General features: G+C 38.0%; 4 protein-coding genes and 1 long non-coding RNA gene across 14 annotated transcripts in view; 3 read left to right on the forward strand and 2 right to left on the reverse strand.

Moving 5' to 3' along the window:
- Position 1: 1 nt before the first annotated feature.
- Positions 2-1,259, forward strand: LOC118434656. 2 transcript variants are annotated; one of them, XR_004834176.1, is made up of 3 exons: positions 13-309; positions 421-598; positions 720-1,249. It is a non-coding gene; the product is annotated as an uncharacterized LOC118434656 (long non-coding RNA). The 2 variants fall into 2 exon arrangements; XR_004834175.1 differs by having other exon boundaries at positions 2-309; positions 421-1,259.
- LOC110860840 (DNA replication licensing factor MCM4) lies at positions 1,102-5,246 on the reverse strand. Its single transcript, XM_022109959.2, has 15 exons — positions 5,091-5,246; positions 4,851-4,973; positions 4,509-4,775; positions 4,238-4,420; positions 3,919-4,153; positions 3,604-3,846; positions 3,407-3,520; positions 3,233-3,347; positions 2,955-3,149; positions 2,667-2,843; positions 2,329-2,577; positions 2,124-2,241; positions 1,580-2,032; positions 1,443-1,478; positions 1,102-1,353 (listed from the first exon to the last, which is right to left on the reverse strand). Exons 2-15 carry the CDS (start codon positions 4,935-4,937, stop codon positions 1,288-1,290), a joined length of 2,538 nt encoding a protein of 845 aa, XP_021965651.1. The 5' UTR covers positions 4,938-4,973; positions 5,091-5,246; the 3' UTR covers positions 1,102-1,287.
- Positions 5,247-5,403: 157 nt separating this feature from the next.
- LOC110863518 lies at positions 5,404-6,303 on the forward strand. The gene is made up of 2 exons (XM_022112855.2): positions 5,404-5,657; positions 5,722-6,303. The coding sequence occupies exon 2, from the start codon at positions 5,751-5,753 to the stop codon at positions 6,264-6,266; it is 516 nt and encodes a 171-aa protein (XP_021968547.1). The 5' UTR covers positions 5,404-5,657; positions 5,722-5,750; the 3' UTR covers positions 6,267-6,303.
- Positions 6,304-6,592: 289 nt separating this feature from the next.
- On the forward strand, positions 6,593-12,917 carry LOC110846194 ((Lyso)-N-acylphosphatidylethanolamine lipase). Of its 8 annotated transcripts, none has more exons than XM_022092865.2 (14): positions 6,593-6,748; positions 7,001-7,133; positions 7,195-7,360; positions 7,756-8,005; positions 9,102-9,208; positions 9,643-9,719; positions 10,418-10,630; positions 10,843-11,040; positions 11,130-11,261; positions 11,394-11,511; positions 11,625-11,675; positions 11,742-11,801; positions 11,892-11,967; positions 12,045-12,917. In XM_022092865.2, the coding sequence occupies exons 3-14, from the start codon at positions 7,311-7,313 to the stop codon at positions 12,252-12,254; spliced, it is 1,542 nt and encodes a 513-aa protein (XP_021948557.1). In that variant the 5' UTR covers positions 6,593-6,748; positions 7,001-7,133; positions 7,195-7,310; the 3' UTR covers positions 12,255-12,917. The 8 variants fall into 8 exon arrangements, with proteins under 8 accessions (XP_021948557.1, XP_035704531.1, XP_035704538.1 ...); XM_035848638.1 differs by having other exon boundaries at positions 7,001-7,112; XM_035848645.1 differs by having other exon boundaries at positions 6,666-6,897; positions 11,742-11,830; positions 12,045-12,236.
- Positions 12,918-12,923: 6 nt separating this feature from the next.
- The window catches only part of LOC110845342 (C-Maf-inducing protein), a 67,771-nt gene continuing 62,666 nt past the window's right edge, over positions 12,924-18,028 (reverse strand). For both annotated transcript variants that reach the window (XM_022091746.2, XM_035848556.1), the window contains exon 19: positions 12,924-13,855. In XM_022091746.2, coding sequence (XP_021947438.1) covers positions 13,731-13,855 — 125 coding nt within the window. In that variant the 3' untranslated portion in view covers positions 12,924-13,730. The remainder of the gene's footprint in view (positions 13,856-18,028) is intronic.

The raw sequence follows: 18,028 nt of genomic DNA on the forward strand, positions 1-18,028 counted from the left end.
CATGCATTTCAGCCTCCTCCGCTCTCTCCCTCTTTGCTCATAAAGATATTTCGGCATTCAATCGACATGTTCACCAATCTAACCAGCTATACCGAAACAATTAATAAACTACTGTATTGGATTAGTTGGTGCAACTCCCATTCTATATTTGCATAAAGCTACTGCATCAACATTTAGTTGTAGATAGAGGACTATGAGACGAGAGAAGCACATCTGCCAAGTCCCAGACGTTGCAGGTGGTTTTGTGGGATTGCAACTGGATGAAATTCAGTTCAGATGGCTTTTCCAGCCAAAAGAAACTCTGAATTAGTAAGTAGCGTTAGCCACTTATTGTGATCGTTTTGTCCGTCCGTTCGTTAGAAAGATAGCACTCGAACGCCTCAATATATTCGAACGTGATCTTCCCCATCATGTTTCTAGTTTAATGACCTCGATCGAGTTCGAAAATGGGGTCCCTGCGGACAAGATCAAGGTGACCCTGGCGTGAGGTCGAACACCAAATTGGACCTTAGTTTTCATATACGGGGCAATTTTACCACGAAGCGCCGTCAATATTTTTGATCCCGACCAACCCATGACCGTGATGATGAGGTTAAATGTAAAAAAAATACATATGTACCTGTCAAATATGATGTCATTTCAAAGGAAATTTCAATCGCATTGACGCTACTTCTTTATGTTTGGTTACAACAGTTTATTTTTCATCGTAATGTTCGCAGGCGCATGAAGCGGAAAGAGGAGGATTGGGCAATGAGAATTGTGGTCTTTGTCTCTTGTTCTGCATAGGTTTACTGAATCTGAATTAAGTTTCCAAATTTACTTATTACCTTCAGAAATTGGGCTCTGTTGTGATTTGCTATGTCATTATTTAAATTGCCTTATTGTAACTTTTTCCAGTTTATTAGTGAATTTTTGCAAGGAATCGAAACAGGATTCATCAATCACTAACGGCTACGCCGGTGTTTCCTCTTAAAGAGGAAACGAATTAATTCATCCTGAAATCGAAATGATTCAAGACAGGAACCAAAAATTGCAGGGCCCAGAATGCTGTCAAGTGAATAAGTGGGTTTATTTATCAAGGTTTGCGCTCACAATTTCATCGTGGTCAGAGTTCGACATGTAGTTATTTATTATAATCAAAATGTTATTTGTTTGTAATGCTATTTTGAAATTGATAACAAAAATTACTTTGCTATTCGAGCAAAAAGGTAATATAATGTAAGAAGTTTGTTAAATACAAATTGAAAAATATTAAATAATCCTGAGAGAACAACAAGGAATTCATCATTAAGCATTGCAAAGACGAATAGTTGTTCTCCCCTGCATCACAAGTATTCCTTCGTCCTGCAGTTCCTACAAATATTTCACGCGTAAATAATAAGAGTCATACTCATATTGTTTACTTTCATATGACCGTAAAACTCTAAACTATTGATCCTTACCTTGATAATATCTTCAAACGTTTCTTTTGTGATCATCTGTGCATTAAAATAATAGTGTTAAACTGTTGAATATATTCAATTTAATAATGCATATGTGCATTATTAAATTTACAAATTTGAGACTTAGTAGATCTTACCAAAGTTGAGGATTCCTTCACTTCATTGAACAGTTTGAGATAATTGATGCTGGCAACTTTTCCCTTTTTCCGCAACAGGCTCTTGACGGCTTCTGCAATATCTTGTTTACGCTTCCTCCCAGATGCACTTTCCCCGGTTGTTAGAATCGAGACATCAATTTTTCCGGTGGCAGGATCCGTTGCCGCCTGTTTCATTGCCTCTTTATGAAGTCTCCAAGCCTCCTCAACATCTGCCACTTCTACAAGGTTGGACAAACGAATTTTGGCGTGGGCTTCAGAGAGACGAATTAGCGATTCTAACTGTCTTGGGTAAGCACTAATACGCCCAAGACCCTGACCAACTTTCCTCATATCAACATAAGCCTGGATTAGGCGTTGTGAAGCTTCGTCACCAAGCTTTGGTTGTATAAATTCCTTGGCATATGCAATGTAGTCGCGAAGAACGCTCATGTCCTGAAAATTTACAATAATAAAGCTTTAATTGTTTCTACTTTAATGTATTTAAATTTTTTATCCAATTCGTCTGTAGTCAACCAGTACTTACAAGTAAATCAGCATCTTCTTCTTCTGGACTTCTGAAATACAAAGAAATCATGTGACGGGCCAATCGTCGATCATACGAGTCTTTTTGTGGATCCAAGAGCAGAAAGATCAGGTCAAACCTACACAAAATGGTATTGAAATTGAAACACTTATGTAAACTGGCAATGTTTCGTAACATCGTAACGTGAAATTGCAAAATCGGTTACCGAGACAAAAGCGTGTGCGGCAAATGCACATTTTCAATAATTGTCTTCTTTTGATTCCATTGCGATTCCAATGGATTGGCTGCAGCTAGTACAGAAGTCCGAGCATTCAGTTGGCAAATTATCCCAGCCTTGGCAATTGACAAAGTCTGCTGTTCCATAACCTCATGCAGAACACTTCTCGTAGATTCGTTCATCTTATCAAACTCATCGATACAACACACCCCATTGTCAGCCAATACCAGTGCACCACTGTGAGAAACACAAATACGATAGCAATGTTTAACCAACTTCTTTGCGAAATTCATGATTTAGACAAAATAAATTCAAGTCAAACTTACGTCTGTAATACCATTTGCTTTGTTTCTGGATCTTTTGTAACATATGCCGTCAACCCAACAGCACTAGAGCCCTTTCCAGAAGTGTATTGACTTCTTGGAACCAAATCAAAAACGTACTTCAGCAATTGAGATTTGCTAGTTCCTGGGTCTCCACAAAGCAAAATGTTTACCTCAGCTCTTAAAATACAAATTCAGATATAAATATTTTCACGCAAAACTAATAATAACGAAGAAATAATTGAATTTATACATAAATATAATTGTAGATAAATATTCAGATCAAATTACCGAAAACGACCACGGCCAGTATTTTCAAACTCCTTGTTTGTTCCCCCAAACAATTGTAATAATATTCCTTTTTTGACATCCTCATGTTCGTAAATTGAGGGTGCAATAGCTCGTGCAAGCCGTTCATAAATGTCTTCCTTCTTAGATAGCTCTTGAATAAATTCAATTCGTTCCGGACTGATGTGCAACCCTTTCCTATACATACATACATAGTAAAATTAGGAAAAAAATCACTAATGCTGGCAAACCTGAATATAATGGTTTACTTGTTTACTTACCCATCACGGTCATCTCTAAGACGCTTGATGTCAATTTTACGATAATGAACCACATCAATGTAGGTTTTGTACACTGCTCGAACCGTTCGAAGCCTTGGGTTGAGACGGAATGGTGCTACAAAAAAGAAAAATATTCAGCAATATATAGACGTAACAGCAAATGTGACAACTTACCTGCACGATAAATCCCAGTCACTGTAATGCGATCGCCAGGTTGGACCATGTTAACCATTTCTCCATGAGCAAACAATGTAGCCATGTAAGGAGTTTCGCCAACCGGCGTGTCCTCTGCGAATCAGAATATCAATCTTGAAACTAAGAGTGGATTGGTATGTATAGATAATTAATTACAATCAGAAAATATTTCATACCTAAATCTTCTTGCAAGCGAATCAACTGTTTGTCAGCAAAGGTGGATCGATTGTGAATAAGTGTAAATGAGAAATTAGTGTTGCAGTTGGGACAGAGGACAGGCTCAAGAATCTTTCCACGATCAATTTCGGCTTTTGCTCCATGTTCACATACAGAACACTTGAAATAGCCTTCTCTCATTTCGGGCATAAGGTTGGAAGTACGTATGACAAGTCCACTAATCGTCACCAGTTGATCAATTTCTATACGGAGGAATTCGTTCTATTAGAAGACCCAAATATACAAGGTCAGAAATTCAGTTGAACAAAATATACCTTCAGGATCCAACAATCGCATTGTTTTAGATTTGTCGGCATTGTATGGACGAACATGGATTTGATGAACTAGTTTCGTATTCGGATACTCTGTGAAGAATATCTCGTTTACTGCTGCATCCATCGTTGGAACGACTTCTTGAGGGTAACATATCAACTGACGATACAGATCCTCGTCAAACTTTTGAAGATGTGCACAATTCAAATTTAAAAATGGTTCTTCCAAAAGGTTAATCTGGAAAGTAAGCGGTAAATACACACGTATATATGACTTGAGTTAAGTAGTTACATAAGACTAATTAATTAGTAAATCGTATACTTCTTCTAATTTTCTCATGTAAAATGGTTTGTTAGAAGTGATTTCTTCCAAAGTTTCGAAATCGTCTTCTTCAACGACATCCTCTTTGTATTCCTGGACGAAGCGTTGAAATTTTTCTTTGAATGCAGTGGCAGACACGTTGGTCCCCCAAATCAGTAAATGTGGCCCATCTTGATTTTCTCCCTAATTTAAAACATCACGCACACACATAATTATAAACCTTTTTATAAAGTTTACGTCCAGTACAAGTTGTACATGAAATTCAACTTACGGGAGGAATATTGATGTGTCGAACATTTCTATCAGCATTAATATCATTTCTATGTCGCAAAGGTGTAGCAGTTGCAATTCCAGATGTTCTTGGGGTCGAAATTGATGTTGGTGTTCCATAATTCAGAGGAGAGTTCAAGATGTCCGACCCTCCGCGAGCACGAGGAGTGCCATTGACCCTCACTGCAGACCCAGAATTCAGAGACTGTAATCCTAAGCTACTTGCCGGGCTGGACGGCGCCGCCCGTCTACTACCAACTGATGACGGCTGTGACATATTAAACATTGAATCATTTAAACATGTTCAAAAAACCAAGACTTATCACTGTAATAATAATAATACCGCAAGAGGACTTGAGCCAGCAACACTAGCAGCAACACTTGCACTGGAGCGAGTCGACCGGCGTGAAGGAGTTCCGTTATCGGACATGGTCTTACGATGTCACTTATAGATTTTCAAAACCTCCTGAAAATAGTGGGTAGATTACAAAAATTAGAAAACCATGACACATGAGCTAAGAATCTTAGCCGACCGACCGACAGAAGAAATGGAGAATTGCAATATAAAATATAAATTCCTCACCTTTAAACCAAACACCACAATTAAGCGGAGAATAGTTAGTTGGAGAATTATTGACACAATTAATGAACTTTGAGCACGAGAGAAAGAAAATGTGGAGCCAAAGTTGCTGACGAAAGAAAGCAAGCATCCGAGAAGTCTTTGTCTTTGTTATTTGGCTGGTGGGCCCGCTCGCTCGCACGAGAACACGGCGAGACTGCGAGTGGTGCGAGGAAAGTGAGACGTCGTCCTTGGCTGGAGTACAGGTGCCGGATGTTGGGGCCACATCGGAGAAGTTGGAGAGTCGTCCCAGTCGTACTCCGCAATCGCCCCCTGTTCTTCTCCTTCCACGCTCTGTCCAGGATCATGATCAGTTGATTATGTAAATGTACAACAACTCAATTACCATCAATTTTACCTTGAAATTTCACCAGACCAGCACATAATTCATTTAACCCGTGGCACAACCTCTAGTCTAGAACCTCGAGATTAAATTTGGTACAGTGAGATCCATGCGCTCGGCTCGAAGCTGATGAACTTCTTTGAACCATTTTAGTCCCATTTGACTAAAAATTGAAGATATCCTTGAGGGTAAATTTAAGTAGTTTATACAAAATTTATTAAAAAATTAGTAGCCTTGCTATCGTATTTAAAGGTCCAACGACGAGAGATACGAGCATTGTCATGAAGGTGGAGAAAGCAACGGAAGCGGACATACCTGCGCTGAACGCTTTGACCCACTCCTGCTATCGGGGTCAAGAGTCCTTTCAGGGCTGGACCTCAGAAGCCAACATGCTCGACGGGAACAGAACGACGCCTGAAAGGTTACTTCGGGAAATGGGGAACCCGGATATCACCTTCCTCAAGGGGCTAAACGAGTCGGGAGAGATGATCGCTTGCTGCCTCACCCACAAGCAGGGGAACAGCATATTCACAGGAATGCTCTGCGTCCGACCACACCTCCAGGGGACAGGACTTGGGAAGGAAATGATGGCCGCAGTTGCAACAATGGCAAAGTCTCTCGGCTGCACCAACTTGAAAATCGAGGTCATCACGCACAGGAAGGAGTTGGTTGAGTGGTACGAGCGACAAGGGTTTCGACCCACGGGAAAGTCAACTCCTTTTCCTGAACCAACAATTGAATTTGGGATCCCAAAACTTGACCTTGTTCTAATGGAGATGAGTAAAGAGTTGTTGTAGTAAAAATATTAATAAAAGTTCAAATATGCAAAAATTACGACGAGGCGAGGACGAACAATTTCTATTAAAATTAACAAAGATAACGCAAACTAAAGAGTCGTATCTCACAATTTCTATTCGAAACTGCTACTTGTACTATGGCTAGAAACTATATCAGCATGTCACGTTGTATCAAAATTTGAGTGTCAGAAACATCGGGTCGGATGGAGGCAGATTTAGCGGAATTTTAGCGGAGCTCGGAGAGGAGAGGAATCGGCGGCGGCGTTCTTGGGATGAGAAATCCAAGTCTTCGTTACCACCGCAGCAAGAGGAGAATCAATGGGACGGCTGTTGCTGCCCGGCGGCTGTGCTCCACAAAAGGACGATCGGGTGAACGTGCGATATTGCTTTCCTCATCAATAGAATAACAAAACACATGACTGACTACATATTTTTGACCACACTCGATTCACAAAGTGCGAAGGGTAGGAATTATAGGATAAGTAAGTGCAATTAATTTCTATTCAAGTTCCGCTAATCTTGACGGTCACGATCCAGTGTTACCTGTCGCATGTTTATTGCCCACTGCTTAGAGAAAATATTATATTACTGCTGCGACTAAATAAAAGGAACAAAGACATATTTCGTAAAAGTATATTTTTTATATTAATTAATTTTATCAATGCTTCTTTTTAATAGTACGCGTAAATCAATACACATGCCTAATTTTGATGACGCGTATTAATTTTTTGCAGACTAATTTTGGGAAGCCAAAGTGAGGATGACTTAACAATTTAAGCAAGCAATTGTGTGTTGACAATTTGACCCCATCCCATACATGAGTCATTACTCAAGTTAACAACAAGTGTAAGACAAGTCCAGTGCAAAGTAAGGATAAAATAAAATCAACAATTTGTCATTTAATAAATAATCATATTTTTTACAATAGATTTCTTCGTTCTGCGTCTCTGCTAACACCCTGTTTGGCTTGTGGATTTTGTTTTAATGTATAGTGTATTTTTTATACTCTTGATAAAAGTGAAGTGACAAAAGATATCTGTCTGAATGGTGTGCGAAGACGAGTCGTCAGTTTCTCACTTGGAATCCGATTCAAGGTAATAAATTTTGCTGTCTAGTCTTTTAACTCATTATTTCATAGATGAGAGAAAATCCGGGAGTTAGCGTCTAAAACTATGGACAAGTAATGAAACAATGTTCCATAAAGCTACGTTAATCCGAAAGTATCTGAAAAGTTCAGCGCACTTATTTGAGCAATACCAATCAAGTACTTGTCGATTTAATCCGCTAAATTTCCATGTGCGGGTGATTGGTGACGGTTTAGTTTAGTAGTCCAAGGTGTATGGCATCTATTTGAACCGCTGATATAGAGATATATTATTATCGTATGGGGAACGGCATTAACACATTCTTATTTACTTAAAAATTATGTATTTATTACTGTATTTATTTTGCAAAACCTAGATCGTATATAGTAGTTCATTAATTAAAGGATGGGCTTTGGTATGGGGTGCGAATTTGCTCAACTGTTGCGGCCGACGATATCGTCCCTGATTCAGAGAATTTACTTGAATCCAGACGCTGGATTGCTTTTTTGGATCCCACCTAGCTTCAATATTAATTCGATGGCTGACTTACTGCTCAAAATCGCAATTTTCTTTGGACTGGTAATGATGAAAATCTTACTCTTCGTACTCGAAAGATTTGTCCCACATCAAGATACAAGAAAAAGAAGAACGAAGGTTTGTGCTAAAAATTTCCAAGACTCATCTTTCTCGACCGTATTATGTATATTGTTAAGCTGGTCTGCTACCCTTTATATTTATGCAGCTTTACTCTTTATGAATTGCTTATTTAGACATTCATTGTTAAGTTACCACCGGTAATCGGTTTATTTTTTTTCCTTTTTATACATGCATGCACACATAAGTGCACATATATAAGGCATATAAAATTATGCTCGCGTTCATAAATTTATGCTGTGCGTTGTCGCTAATGCCGATAATGTGCCGTAGGCGAGCCGAAGTTCGCATTAATATCTCTATTTACGGCTGAATTATTAATTACTGATGTGATACGAGTCTTTACACTTCTTGAAGTTTGAACTGGACTCGTCTCCTCCAGTCCAATTATTAGCTAAGCGAGTTAAGAGTGATTATTTTATGGGAATGGTAATAATATTCTGGCCAAAAGTCAGTAACGAAGAGAGAGAGTTGTTAATATCAGTAAAGTTATAATCCTACGTAGGCCGCATGCTCAATTAAGTAATGCATACGCATATATAATATTTAATTTGACTTGGTTTCTCTGCATGATTTGTTTGTAAACGGTTGCTCTGCGTGTCAATTTTCAATATGGTTCTATATACTTCCATATTCGTTAATGGACTTGCATGACTATTACGATAGATAATATTGCATCCATCCCACATTATTTGACGTATTCCTTCAGAATAAATTCAATGTCAGTTAACTGCCCCACAGCACAACAAGTTGCTCCTCATCAGTAGTGATTCTGTCCTTCTCACGTGCATATTATGTAATACTACAGCTCTCATTCGTCACACGCTTGAGTTTACTCCGTCGCTTTTCCTTCTTCGGACTAATCTCATTTCCAGTGCACTGCACAGTGCTTCTCTTGAATTACTTTGTGCATTATTACTCTTGTTAACCAATTATCCACCACTAGCCACTAATCGATCATTATCAATCGAGTAGTGATAGAGTAGCGCAGTGAGAGTGCATCCGAAAGTGATAATGCTCGACGTGTCCACGTTTTTTTGTTTGTTTTGTTTCATCAAGTGTTGTTTTAATGATTTTTAAAACTAATATACCACAGGAGGAGAAGAAATCTGAACACAAACCCATGGATCCGCTGTACAAAGAAAAAACCTATATTGTTGATTATTCTTCTGGAGAGATTGATGATAAGGAATCTCAGTCTGGGTAAATTATCATATTCCTACTATTCCTCCTCTGCTGTCTATCCCATGTCTTCCCCCCCCCCCCCGTCCTGGCCCACAAAAACTTAACTCATCTGTGCAAATACGTTTACAGAAAAATATGGTCTTATAATAGTTTTAAATTGTATTGTTATTGGGAAATTCTGAGCAGCAAAAGATTAAAAAGTTCTGTACAGAACTTTTATTGATTTATTGAACGCTAATTGTAAGACTTAAGACGAAGATTGATTATAAATGATAGTGCTGAAATCGGAGAAACAAAGTATTTCTCGTCAAGTTTCGCAATGGTTCATGATTTAATTGCATCGAGGTATTCCCAGTGCGGTATTCTACAAAGAATGAGTCGCAGAATGAGTCGATGTTTCTTGCATATTGTGTGCTGACCTTCTCTTATATTCGCACGATTTTTTGTTCTAGGTGGCTGGGAAGCTGGTTGAAGTGGTGTCCAACGTCAATTGCGATGCTACGGCAGGCAGAAAAAAAGATCCTCTCGTGTAAGAATTATCTAATATTTCTTCTAGGATATCGCGTATTCTTATACATTTCCGAAAATATGTATAGCATTACACATTTTGTTGATATTCAAACTATGTTTTTGACCGACTCCGTGACTAGCAGTAGGAAATGTGTACCTTGTTAGTGAAATTTGGCGATTGTGACGATGAGCTAATTATGCACAATACGTACAACATTTACATTGCAGTTAACTTGTTTCCACCTACAGACATTCATATTTGAGGTAACCTTGTTAGCAGGTCAAGGTAGTTTGGGTAATACCGTTTGTAGTCCACTTTTTTCGTATGTACTGGCAATGCAGCATTATATCAGTCTCTAGTTACGAATTCTTAGGTTTTGTGTGTTTTATTTTATTTCATATTGCATATTTGTCGTAGAGATTCCAGTTGATGTGAGTTGATGCACACCAACACAACCTTGAAAATTAGTATTTTTATATCAGTAACTTATAAAGTTTGGAATTTACTGCATATAATATAACAGTTGTAAAAGTACAATTTTTGTGTATGCCGGGTGAGTGTCACGGATAAGAGCATGTTTCGTATGTTTTATCACCATATGCTGATGAACTGGTTCAAAGAGAACTTTGAACTGGGATGAATGAAGTAATCTTTTGCCGGATGATATAATGGTAGTTTGTACTTATCACTATGATGAGACATCATTATTTCCATAGATGTCAAGACTTCAATCAGGGGTGCATATGTGAATATTGGACCCGTTGTTGGAAAGGATGACTGCAAAATATGGACGATATCGTTAACGGACAACCACCCGGAAAGACCACCGTTGGTAATGCTTCATGGTCTGGGGGCTGGTGTTGCGTTATGGGCCCTGAATTTGGATGGCTTGGCAGCGACCCGTCATGTATATGCAGTAGATTTATTAGGTAAACTTACATGAATACTTTACATATAAATGGTTTGTATGCGAATGTGTATGGGATATATTTAGTCGTGAAATCTAGAACTTTTCCCTTTTGTGTAAGCAACAATTGATAAACATTTATATCTATGCATTGATCTTTTAGGTTTGATACATTGTTGTTTAATTTTGTAAAAACAATAAATTTGTACTAACCAGGCTGTCATATTCTCCCAGGTTTCGGAAGGAGTTCTCGCCCAGTTTTTAGTACTGACGCCTTGGATGCTGAAAGAGAATTTGTCCAATCAATCGAAGAGTGGCGGAAAGAGATGCGTTTAGACAAGTTTATCCTTCTCGGTCACAGTATGGGAGGCTTTCTAGCAACCTCCTACGCAATTCGATATCCTAGCCGTGTATCACATCTGATATTAGCAGGTATGTAGGTACAGGTTTATTGGGGCAGCTGAGTATGTGGAGCCAAATTATTTCCAAGATTTACCCTAATTTCGCATTCCTGTTTGCAGATCCATGGGGTTTTCCTGAGAAACCAGCAGATTTGTCACAAAGATATCCGATTCCATTGTGGGTTAAAATGATTGCATATTGTCTGCAACCTTTGAATCCTCTTTGGGGAATACGTATTGCTGGACCAATGGGTAAAATGCTATATTATAATAATTATTTTTATGATGGTTGCAAAATTCGAAATAAATAATCAGGCGTGTCAATGGATGGATGAGGAAATACAAATATTTATATAAAATTTTTATTTTTTCTCCTTACAATAGGTCCCAAATTGATTGAAAAAGTTAGACCTGACTTGATTCGAAAGTTCGCAGCACTTAGTGGAGATGGTGATGCTACAGTTGCCGAATATATTTTCCACTGCAACGCTCAGACACCATCGTAAGATTTGAAATTGAACTTTCAACTTCATGAGTCATAAGTGTGCCCTGTTGTGTACGATTTGACACCAGTGCATTCTTACCGTTTATTCTTTTATTTTTTTGTACATGTAGTGGAGAAGCGGCTTTTCATTCGATGATGTCGTCATTTGGCTGGGCGAAATAGTAAGCTTTCCTTAATTTCTCCTTTAATTTCAAAGTGTCTCATTCCTTTAACTTTCCTGTTTTTAGCCCCATGATTAATCGGATTCCTTCTCTCAAGCGTGATGTGCCATTGTCTATGATTTACGGGTATACATTTATGCTGTTATTTATTTTAGGTACAGACAAAATCTATTCTTCTAAAAAAACTACATTAATTACATTTAATGTGCTATCTAGTTCGAGGTCATGGGTGGATCATTGTCCTGGCCAACAAATTCAACAAATGCGACCTAGTTCTTACGTTGACGTTCAGGTACATTAAGGTCAAACAAGGTAGATTGTTGCTGCTCTAGGAAGCCTATAACTTTACATATTTTATATTGCCAATAGATCATTCGAGGAGCGGGTCATCATGTTTATGCCGATTCAAAAGACAAATTCAACGACTTGGTTTTGAAAGCTTGTGCTCATACCGATCTAGGAAATCCACTAAATTTTGACCTATCTCCAAAGAAGGAAACGATACTTGAACCAAGTACTGATATACAATTGGATTTGAAGCCTGTTGAACAAGATGAAAAACCATCCCTACAGCCTTAATAACTCTCTATCTCATCATTATTACTGAATATTGTGTCCCAACCATACTCGCTGTATCGTCCATTATTGATCCGTAATTATTTGTTGAAACATCTAGTTGGAACTATTTATTTTTAAACTTTTGATTGAAGATTTTACTACTTTTCGCAGTACGATGTTAAATTTTGTGGTCTTAAGATAGACATCCACAACTGAAGAGCAGGAATTCAAAATATAGTTCCTATTAAGTACCTACATAGATCTCATTTGTTAAAGAAAGTAACTGAATGTTGTTCATGAAATGATGAGTTGCAAATCTCTATTTCATTTCAACCTGTAGATTCGTAGTTATATTTTGTTCCTGATTGTTACCTTTTTTCCTTATTTATGAATTACAGTGTTATATACAAATGTAATGTATATTATCTTTACTATCGTATGTTAGAACTTGTCCACATGGCCTTTAATTTCCGCATTAAAAGATAATGTAAATTACATTAATTCTCTTATTACAATCTGTACCGTTGTATGTGCACACGTCATGACGAATATACATATGTATAACAATTAACATAAAACAGTATGTATTATTTGTGGTAAACTGTGTACCTGGTTAAAGAAAGGATGGTAAAAAAAACTGTAATCAAAATTTGTAATCTTATTAATGAGCACATTATTAACACATTTTGGAAGCTTTGGATTGTATCATATTTTTATTTTCACCGTTTTTATACAATGGGGTTGAAAACACTATTCTTATCACAGCTAATATAGTTGACTTACACTTTTTTTGGCATAAATATTCTTAAATAATTAGTGTAAAAGGAAATTTGGTGTCACGCGAAGAGACGATGATACAAGTAAATAGGTAATAAATGTATTTGGTAGAGAGTAATTTCATGACAATGTTAGTCAGTTCTGAAAATTGCACTGAAGGTATAGTAGACTCTTATGTAGCTAGATTGACCCGCAGCCGACGAATGTCGCATTCCTTTTTCATCAAAAAGGCACTCGTGTGCCTGAACGCAGTGGTGGTGGTATCATCAACAGTATCACGACTGAGATTTGTTTCCATCATCATCAGTCAGTAAGTAGTAATATTTAATTGATTTCACATTAATTTCCTAATTATAATTCCTGCACGGTCATCTAACACTTGCTTACAACGGCATACATATAACGCATACACATATGTACATACATAGTTACTAACAAGTAAGTATACACATCTGCAAAACCGCAAGACTCAGGAAAACAGCTTGTACGTTTCGAGTCATGTTTGACGACAATTGAACGCATTACTTTCCAACTAATTAATTTCTAACATACGGATTTAAGTTCCACGTGTTCCTGAAAGAGCTGAAGTCGACTTTCGCGTGTTGAGGTTAGACTTTTACTTATGCATATTTGTATCCTATCAAGAGATTCATCCTTGCATCCACGTTTTCTTGAAGATAAAGTGAAAAATGGTGCACATTAAGCGTCGGGTGGAAGGAATCACCAGGCGTCCGTGTATCTCACGTCGATCTCTTTCAAAGCAGGCAGCTTCATTTTGAGACTTTGTAACGTCTGGGCCGAAAGATGAGTGCTGTTCAAATTCAATTTTCGAAGACTTGTAAGTGCTGAAAAGGAAAAAGAGACGAAATTAGAGCAGAATAGTCATATTATAAATTAAAACAGACGAGATTTTCTCCCTGTATCCATCCTCTGCTCATCAAATTATTTTTTATTGGTGTGACATAATCGAAGTACAAATTGTACTTGTATATATAATATTTTAGTTCATCTATCTGTGTAAAATATAATTACTTAATAACCAACTCTACAGTTAATAGTTAACAAAATAGGTACATTGTACAGATTGTGTAACACGCATGGTTCATTCATTCTACTCTGTGAGTAAGCATTTCTGATTTTTGCAGTTGACAGTGCTGACAAAGACTCTACGGTGTAAACTATGTTCATATGCATATGTGTGTCATTATTGCAGACGTTGGGCCATAAATTGAGCTGTGTTTCTACGACTAACTACACGTCTAAACAAGTTGTTCATCTAGGATTTGACAGACAAATGTTAATGTAAATATAGACAAGAATCCGAGCTTTAATTGAATTGATGGGTTGAGCACTTTGGTCGACTAAATTAAACGTGACGATGGGTGAGTTGAGTGGATGCTATTCCGACAGAAATAACGAATATTATCAATGTATCTACATATATACTCGCATGGGAAGAAGTCGAGAGAAAGTTTGTTGCTCTCAACTTGTAGAGCAAAAGTTTATTTACAGCCTAACCTCTCCCCCACAGTAATGCCATTATTTGAATAAAATTGCTTCTCGAAGTGTTCAATATGGGAGGAAACTAACTTGGGGAAAGCAATTAAGGAATCAACCAGACGAAGACGGTGGAGAAAACGTTGGATGCGTGAAGCAGAGTAAATTAATGTATTCAATACGGGGAGCAGTAGACGCAACAGTTAAGTAAAATGGCAGATTTTGTGGTTCAACTCTACCAACAAACCAGACACTTGTAAAAACTTTGAACCGGGGTTTACGTGCCAATTTAAGGTTTTGCCACAAGGAAGTAAAGATACGTTTTCTCTGATGAGCTTGGAGAAAGTGTTTTAAAAATTTCATCCGGATCTGTAAGATGAAGGGACGGAGACCATCTCCACCACTCCCACCCGATCCCATCTCCAGCCTCAGATACTCAACAAACTCTTCGGCACAGCAACTTCTTTAGCTGGTTCAACTACCTTTTAGTCTTTTCGAGTGTTGATCCAACTCTCTGCTCTCTATATGCATACCAGTTTTTCTGCCTCCTCCTCTTGGAGAAAGTTGAGTTCGCTACTGAGCCAGCCACCAACTTTCTCCAACTTCAGCCTCCAAAGGAACAATTACATAAAGGGCTGAAGTTTAAATGAGATTTCCTGAGAGAGAGAGAAAAAAAACGAGGAAGCTAAGGTTCCAATGTTTTCTGCGTACGTACTACATCAACCTCACACATGGTCAGCCATGTCCAGGCCATGTCACGGGTGAACTAACGGAAACATAGGGTTGAAAAATGATCACATGGCATGAACTAATTTGTCCATTATTTATCCTTATCCTTTATATCACATAATTGAATTTGCTACGTTCTCAACGGTAGAATTTTCAGTAGGAGTAGGAGAAAGCATGCGGTGTGCCATACTGTAGAAAAATAGAGGCAGGAAAGGTATTTCCTTAGCGGGATGAGCTCTAACTGTGTGCTGCATAGGTTTGGTTTGGTTAATGATAATCCCCTCTTGTTGAAATTGACAAAGTCTAGCCAGCTAAATAAGTCGGGTTGGTGAGTGAAAGTTGTGGAGAGAACAAAAGGGGAGAAAAAAGCAAAGTGGGAGTGAAGGGGATCGTGAGGAGAGAAATTAAAAGCTCATGGATAATGACGAGATAGGCCAAGTACCCGTCCGTCGTGACTCCCGGGGTTGAGATGAGACGCCTTCCTCGTCTAATCTCTTCATTTATCATATTCATTCATTATTGATGACTTAGTCAACCCTCTTCACAACTTTCTCCGACCAAACCTTTCACTGGGTTCAATTCTTTGTGGACGAGAGGATGAACTACATTGTGTGTACACATGCACACGCGTGCGGAGGTGGTGGGATAACTACTTGGACTTCAAGATGCAATACTTTGTGAAAGGTTGGACCGCCGTCCAATTTACACTCTCGTGGAAATTAATTATCCTGCCCCGTCTAGAAGATTTACGGTGCATCGATTTATGTAGCTCCCTCTAAACCCAAATTTAAGATGCGCAAATGATAAATTGAAAAAGCTCTCGATATACTTATTTAAATAAGTGTAGATGTGTACATATGTATGTGTATGGTCCTAACGATTATGCATTCAACAACGACGTATCTACTTGTTTGCTCGTCTACAAGAAAATATATTTTACTGATACGTTTATTTACCTAAGAAAACCTCAAACTCAATTTTGTCATCAATTTTTCAGATTAACAAGTTGCAAATCCAATCATTTAGTTGGTATAGTTTATAGCTTCGTGCGTCGAGAAACCGAAGTTGAGTCTTTTGCGACAAGATTCGAAGCTGTACGTATGCACTGTAAGCCAACTCGAGAAAGTCGTAGTTATCGTAATCAGATTTTATACTTTTTAACGAGATACATATACGTATCCAAGACCCTTCGCATCTTGCCTTATTAGCAGCAAATAATCCACAAGATATTTCATCCCGTTGCAGAAGTTCAAGTAGAAAGCCATCGAAAACGTAGAAATTATGAAGTCGAATCTAAATATGAATTCCAACCAAGATTCATTCGTATCCAACACAAACTAGTAATTCGTAATTTTATTTACATTTCTCATTTTCAGTTCCAACCCAATCTCAATTCTGATTCATGTATTCATGGAACACGACTCTTTGCCGGAATACTTGGTTTGGTGCGCCTGATTTTGATTTGTGTAAAGAAGGTCGCCACCGCTTCTAATCATGCAGCACCCAATCAAGGTGTCTGTTCAGTACAGTGCAGACAGCAAATTACAGCCTCCTCTGACCCTAATCGTGATGAATTTCCAAATCCTGACTCCTAATGAGATTGCTCACAAAATTAGTCGAATAGACTCAATCCCAAGCATAACGGTGTGACTTTTCATCGGCAGCGACGACAAAAATACCCGTCGTCTCATGGGCGAATACACCAAAATCGATGCTCTTCCTGATAAGTCAGAGTATTAAAGAAATAAATTTCATTATTATATAGGCTTGTAACTCTAGAATACACATGGATGTGGTGCAATGTTGTAGTTCGTAAGCAACATCAATTTATTATCAATTGGGATTCCTGGATGTTTTTACTTTACTGTTCAGGCAATGTTTGCTTTCTCCCAGTTTGCTTGCACTCATTTGTTAGAAGTCCGCTGATTAGAGGCCAATCTTCTAATCAACTTGTTCATTAAATAAATCGTTGGGAAGCATTGAACTGACCATGAAAATTCCCAAATATAAACAGTGGCATATTTGTACAATTCATGTGCAAGTGATTTCACTAGTTCTCAGCTCGGGCTCGTCTAAATAGTACTAAATACACATGCATACAACAAACCTACAAAAATATAATCTAGGAACATCAGAGAGAAAATAAGACTTTGTTCAACTTCAATCAATTCAAATTGAGCGTGGTCTTATGTTGTCTCCAATTGGAGAGTGAAGAAATGAAAGCTTTACTAAAATAGGAGAGTTTACATGCTATGTATTTAGAATGGTTAAGGCCATGCCACGACGTTTTTACACTGTCTGTAAGTAATCTTGAACGTGTGGAATTCTCATTATTCACGGCACGGGGCATTATTCAGTCCCACCGTTACTGCAAGACAATTGAATTTATCTGAATTCACGTCACTCTGTCTTGCAGATGATGTAATTTATGTGTCAGGTTGATAACAAGAAATTGAATGCCGAGTTTCTGATTGGGAAAAACAACAGAAAATTCAGAGCATTCAGACTCAGGTTGAACGGTTGAAGATGTTGGAATGCATCTTTGGATACAGTTGGAATTGCACATAAATCTGCACCTAGTCAACCGGAAAACACTTGAACAGGAATATGGAGATTTTCTCAGCAACCCATCCTACGTACGCATTTAAGTATATTGGGCTATGGAAAGTCGAGATGATATTACAATTGAGACAAAACTAGGAATATGGCACTCATTTTTCCTCCAGTATCAAGAAGTACTACATTCGTACCAAAGGTATACATATTAGGAAAATGACATGTACATGCGATTT

This window comes from Folsomia candida, unplaced genomic scaffold (genome assembly GCF_002217175.1).
Source record: "Folsomia candida strain VU population unplaced genomic scaffold, ASM221717v1 Fcan01_Sc001, whole genome shotgun sequence".
NCBI classification, from domain to species: Eukaryota; Metazoa; Arthropoda; class Collembola; order Entomobryomorpha; family Isotomidae; genus Folsomia; species Folsomia candida.

What these genes read in the sequence shown, in the direction of transcription:
- LOC110860840 (XM_022109959.2), bottom strand. Translation starts at nt 4,937, where the DNA reads ATGTCCGATAACGGAACTCCTTCACGCCGGTCGACTCGCTCCAGTGCA. An exon ending in CCGCACACGCTTTTGTCTCG is followed by an intron (nt 2,242 to 2,328) that starts GTAACCGATTTT and finishes CATTTTGTGTAG; the next exon opens with GTTTGACCTGATCTTTCTGC. An exon ending in AAGAAGATGCTGATTTACTT is followed by an intron (nt 2,033 to 2,123) that starts GTAAGTACTGGT and finishes GTAAATTTTCAG; the next exon opens with GACATGAGCGTTCTTCGCGA.
- LOC110863518 (XM_022112855.2), top strand. Translation starts at nt 5,751, where the DNA reads ATGAAGGTGGAGAAAGCAACGGAAGCGGACATACCTGCGCTGAACGCT.
- LOC110846194 (XM_022092865.2), top strand. Translation starts at nt 7,311, where the DNA reads ATGGTGTGCGAAGACGAGTCGTCAGTTTCTCACTTGGAATCCGATTCA. An exon ending in TCATTTGGCTGGGCGAAATA is followed by an intron (nt 11,676 to 11,741) that starts GTAAGCTTTCCT and finishes TCCTGTTTTTAG; the next exon opens with CCCCATGATTAATCGGATTC. An exon ending in CCATTGTCTATGATTTACGG is followed by an intron (nt 11,802 to 11,891) that starts GTATACATTTAT and finishes TGTGCTATCTAG; the next exon opens with TTCGAGGTCATGGGTGGATC.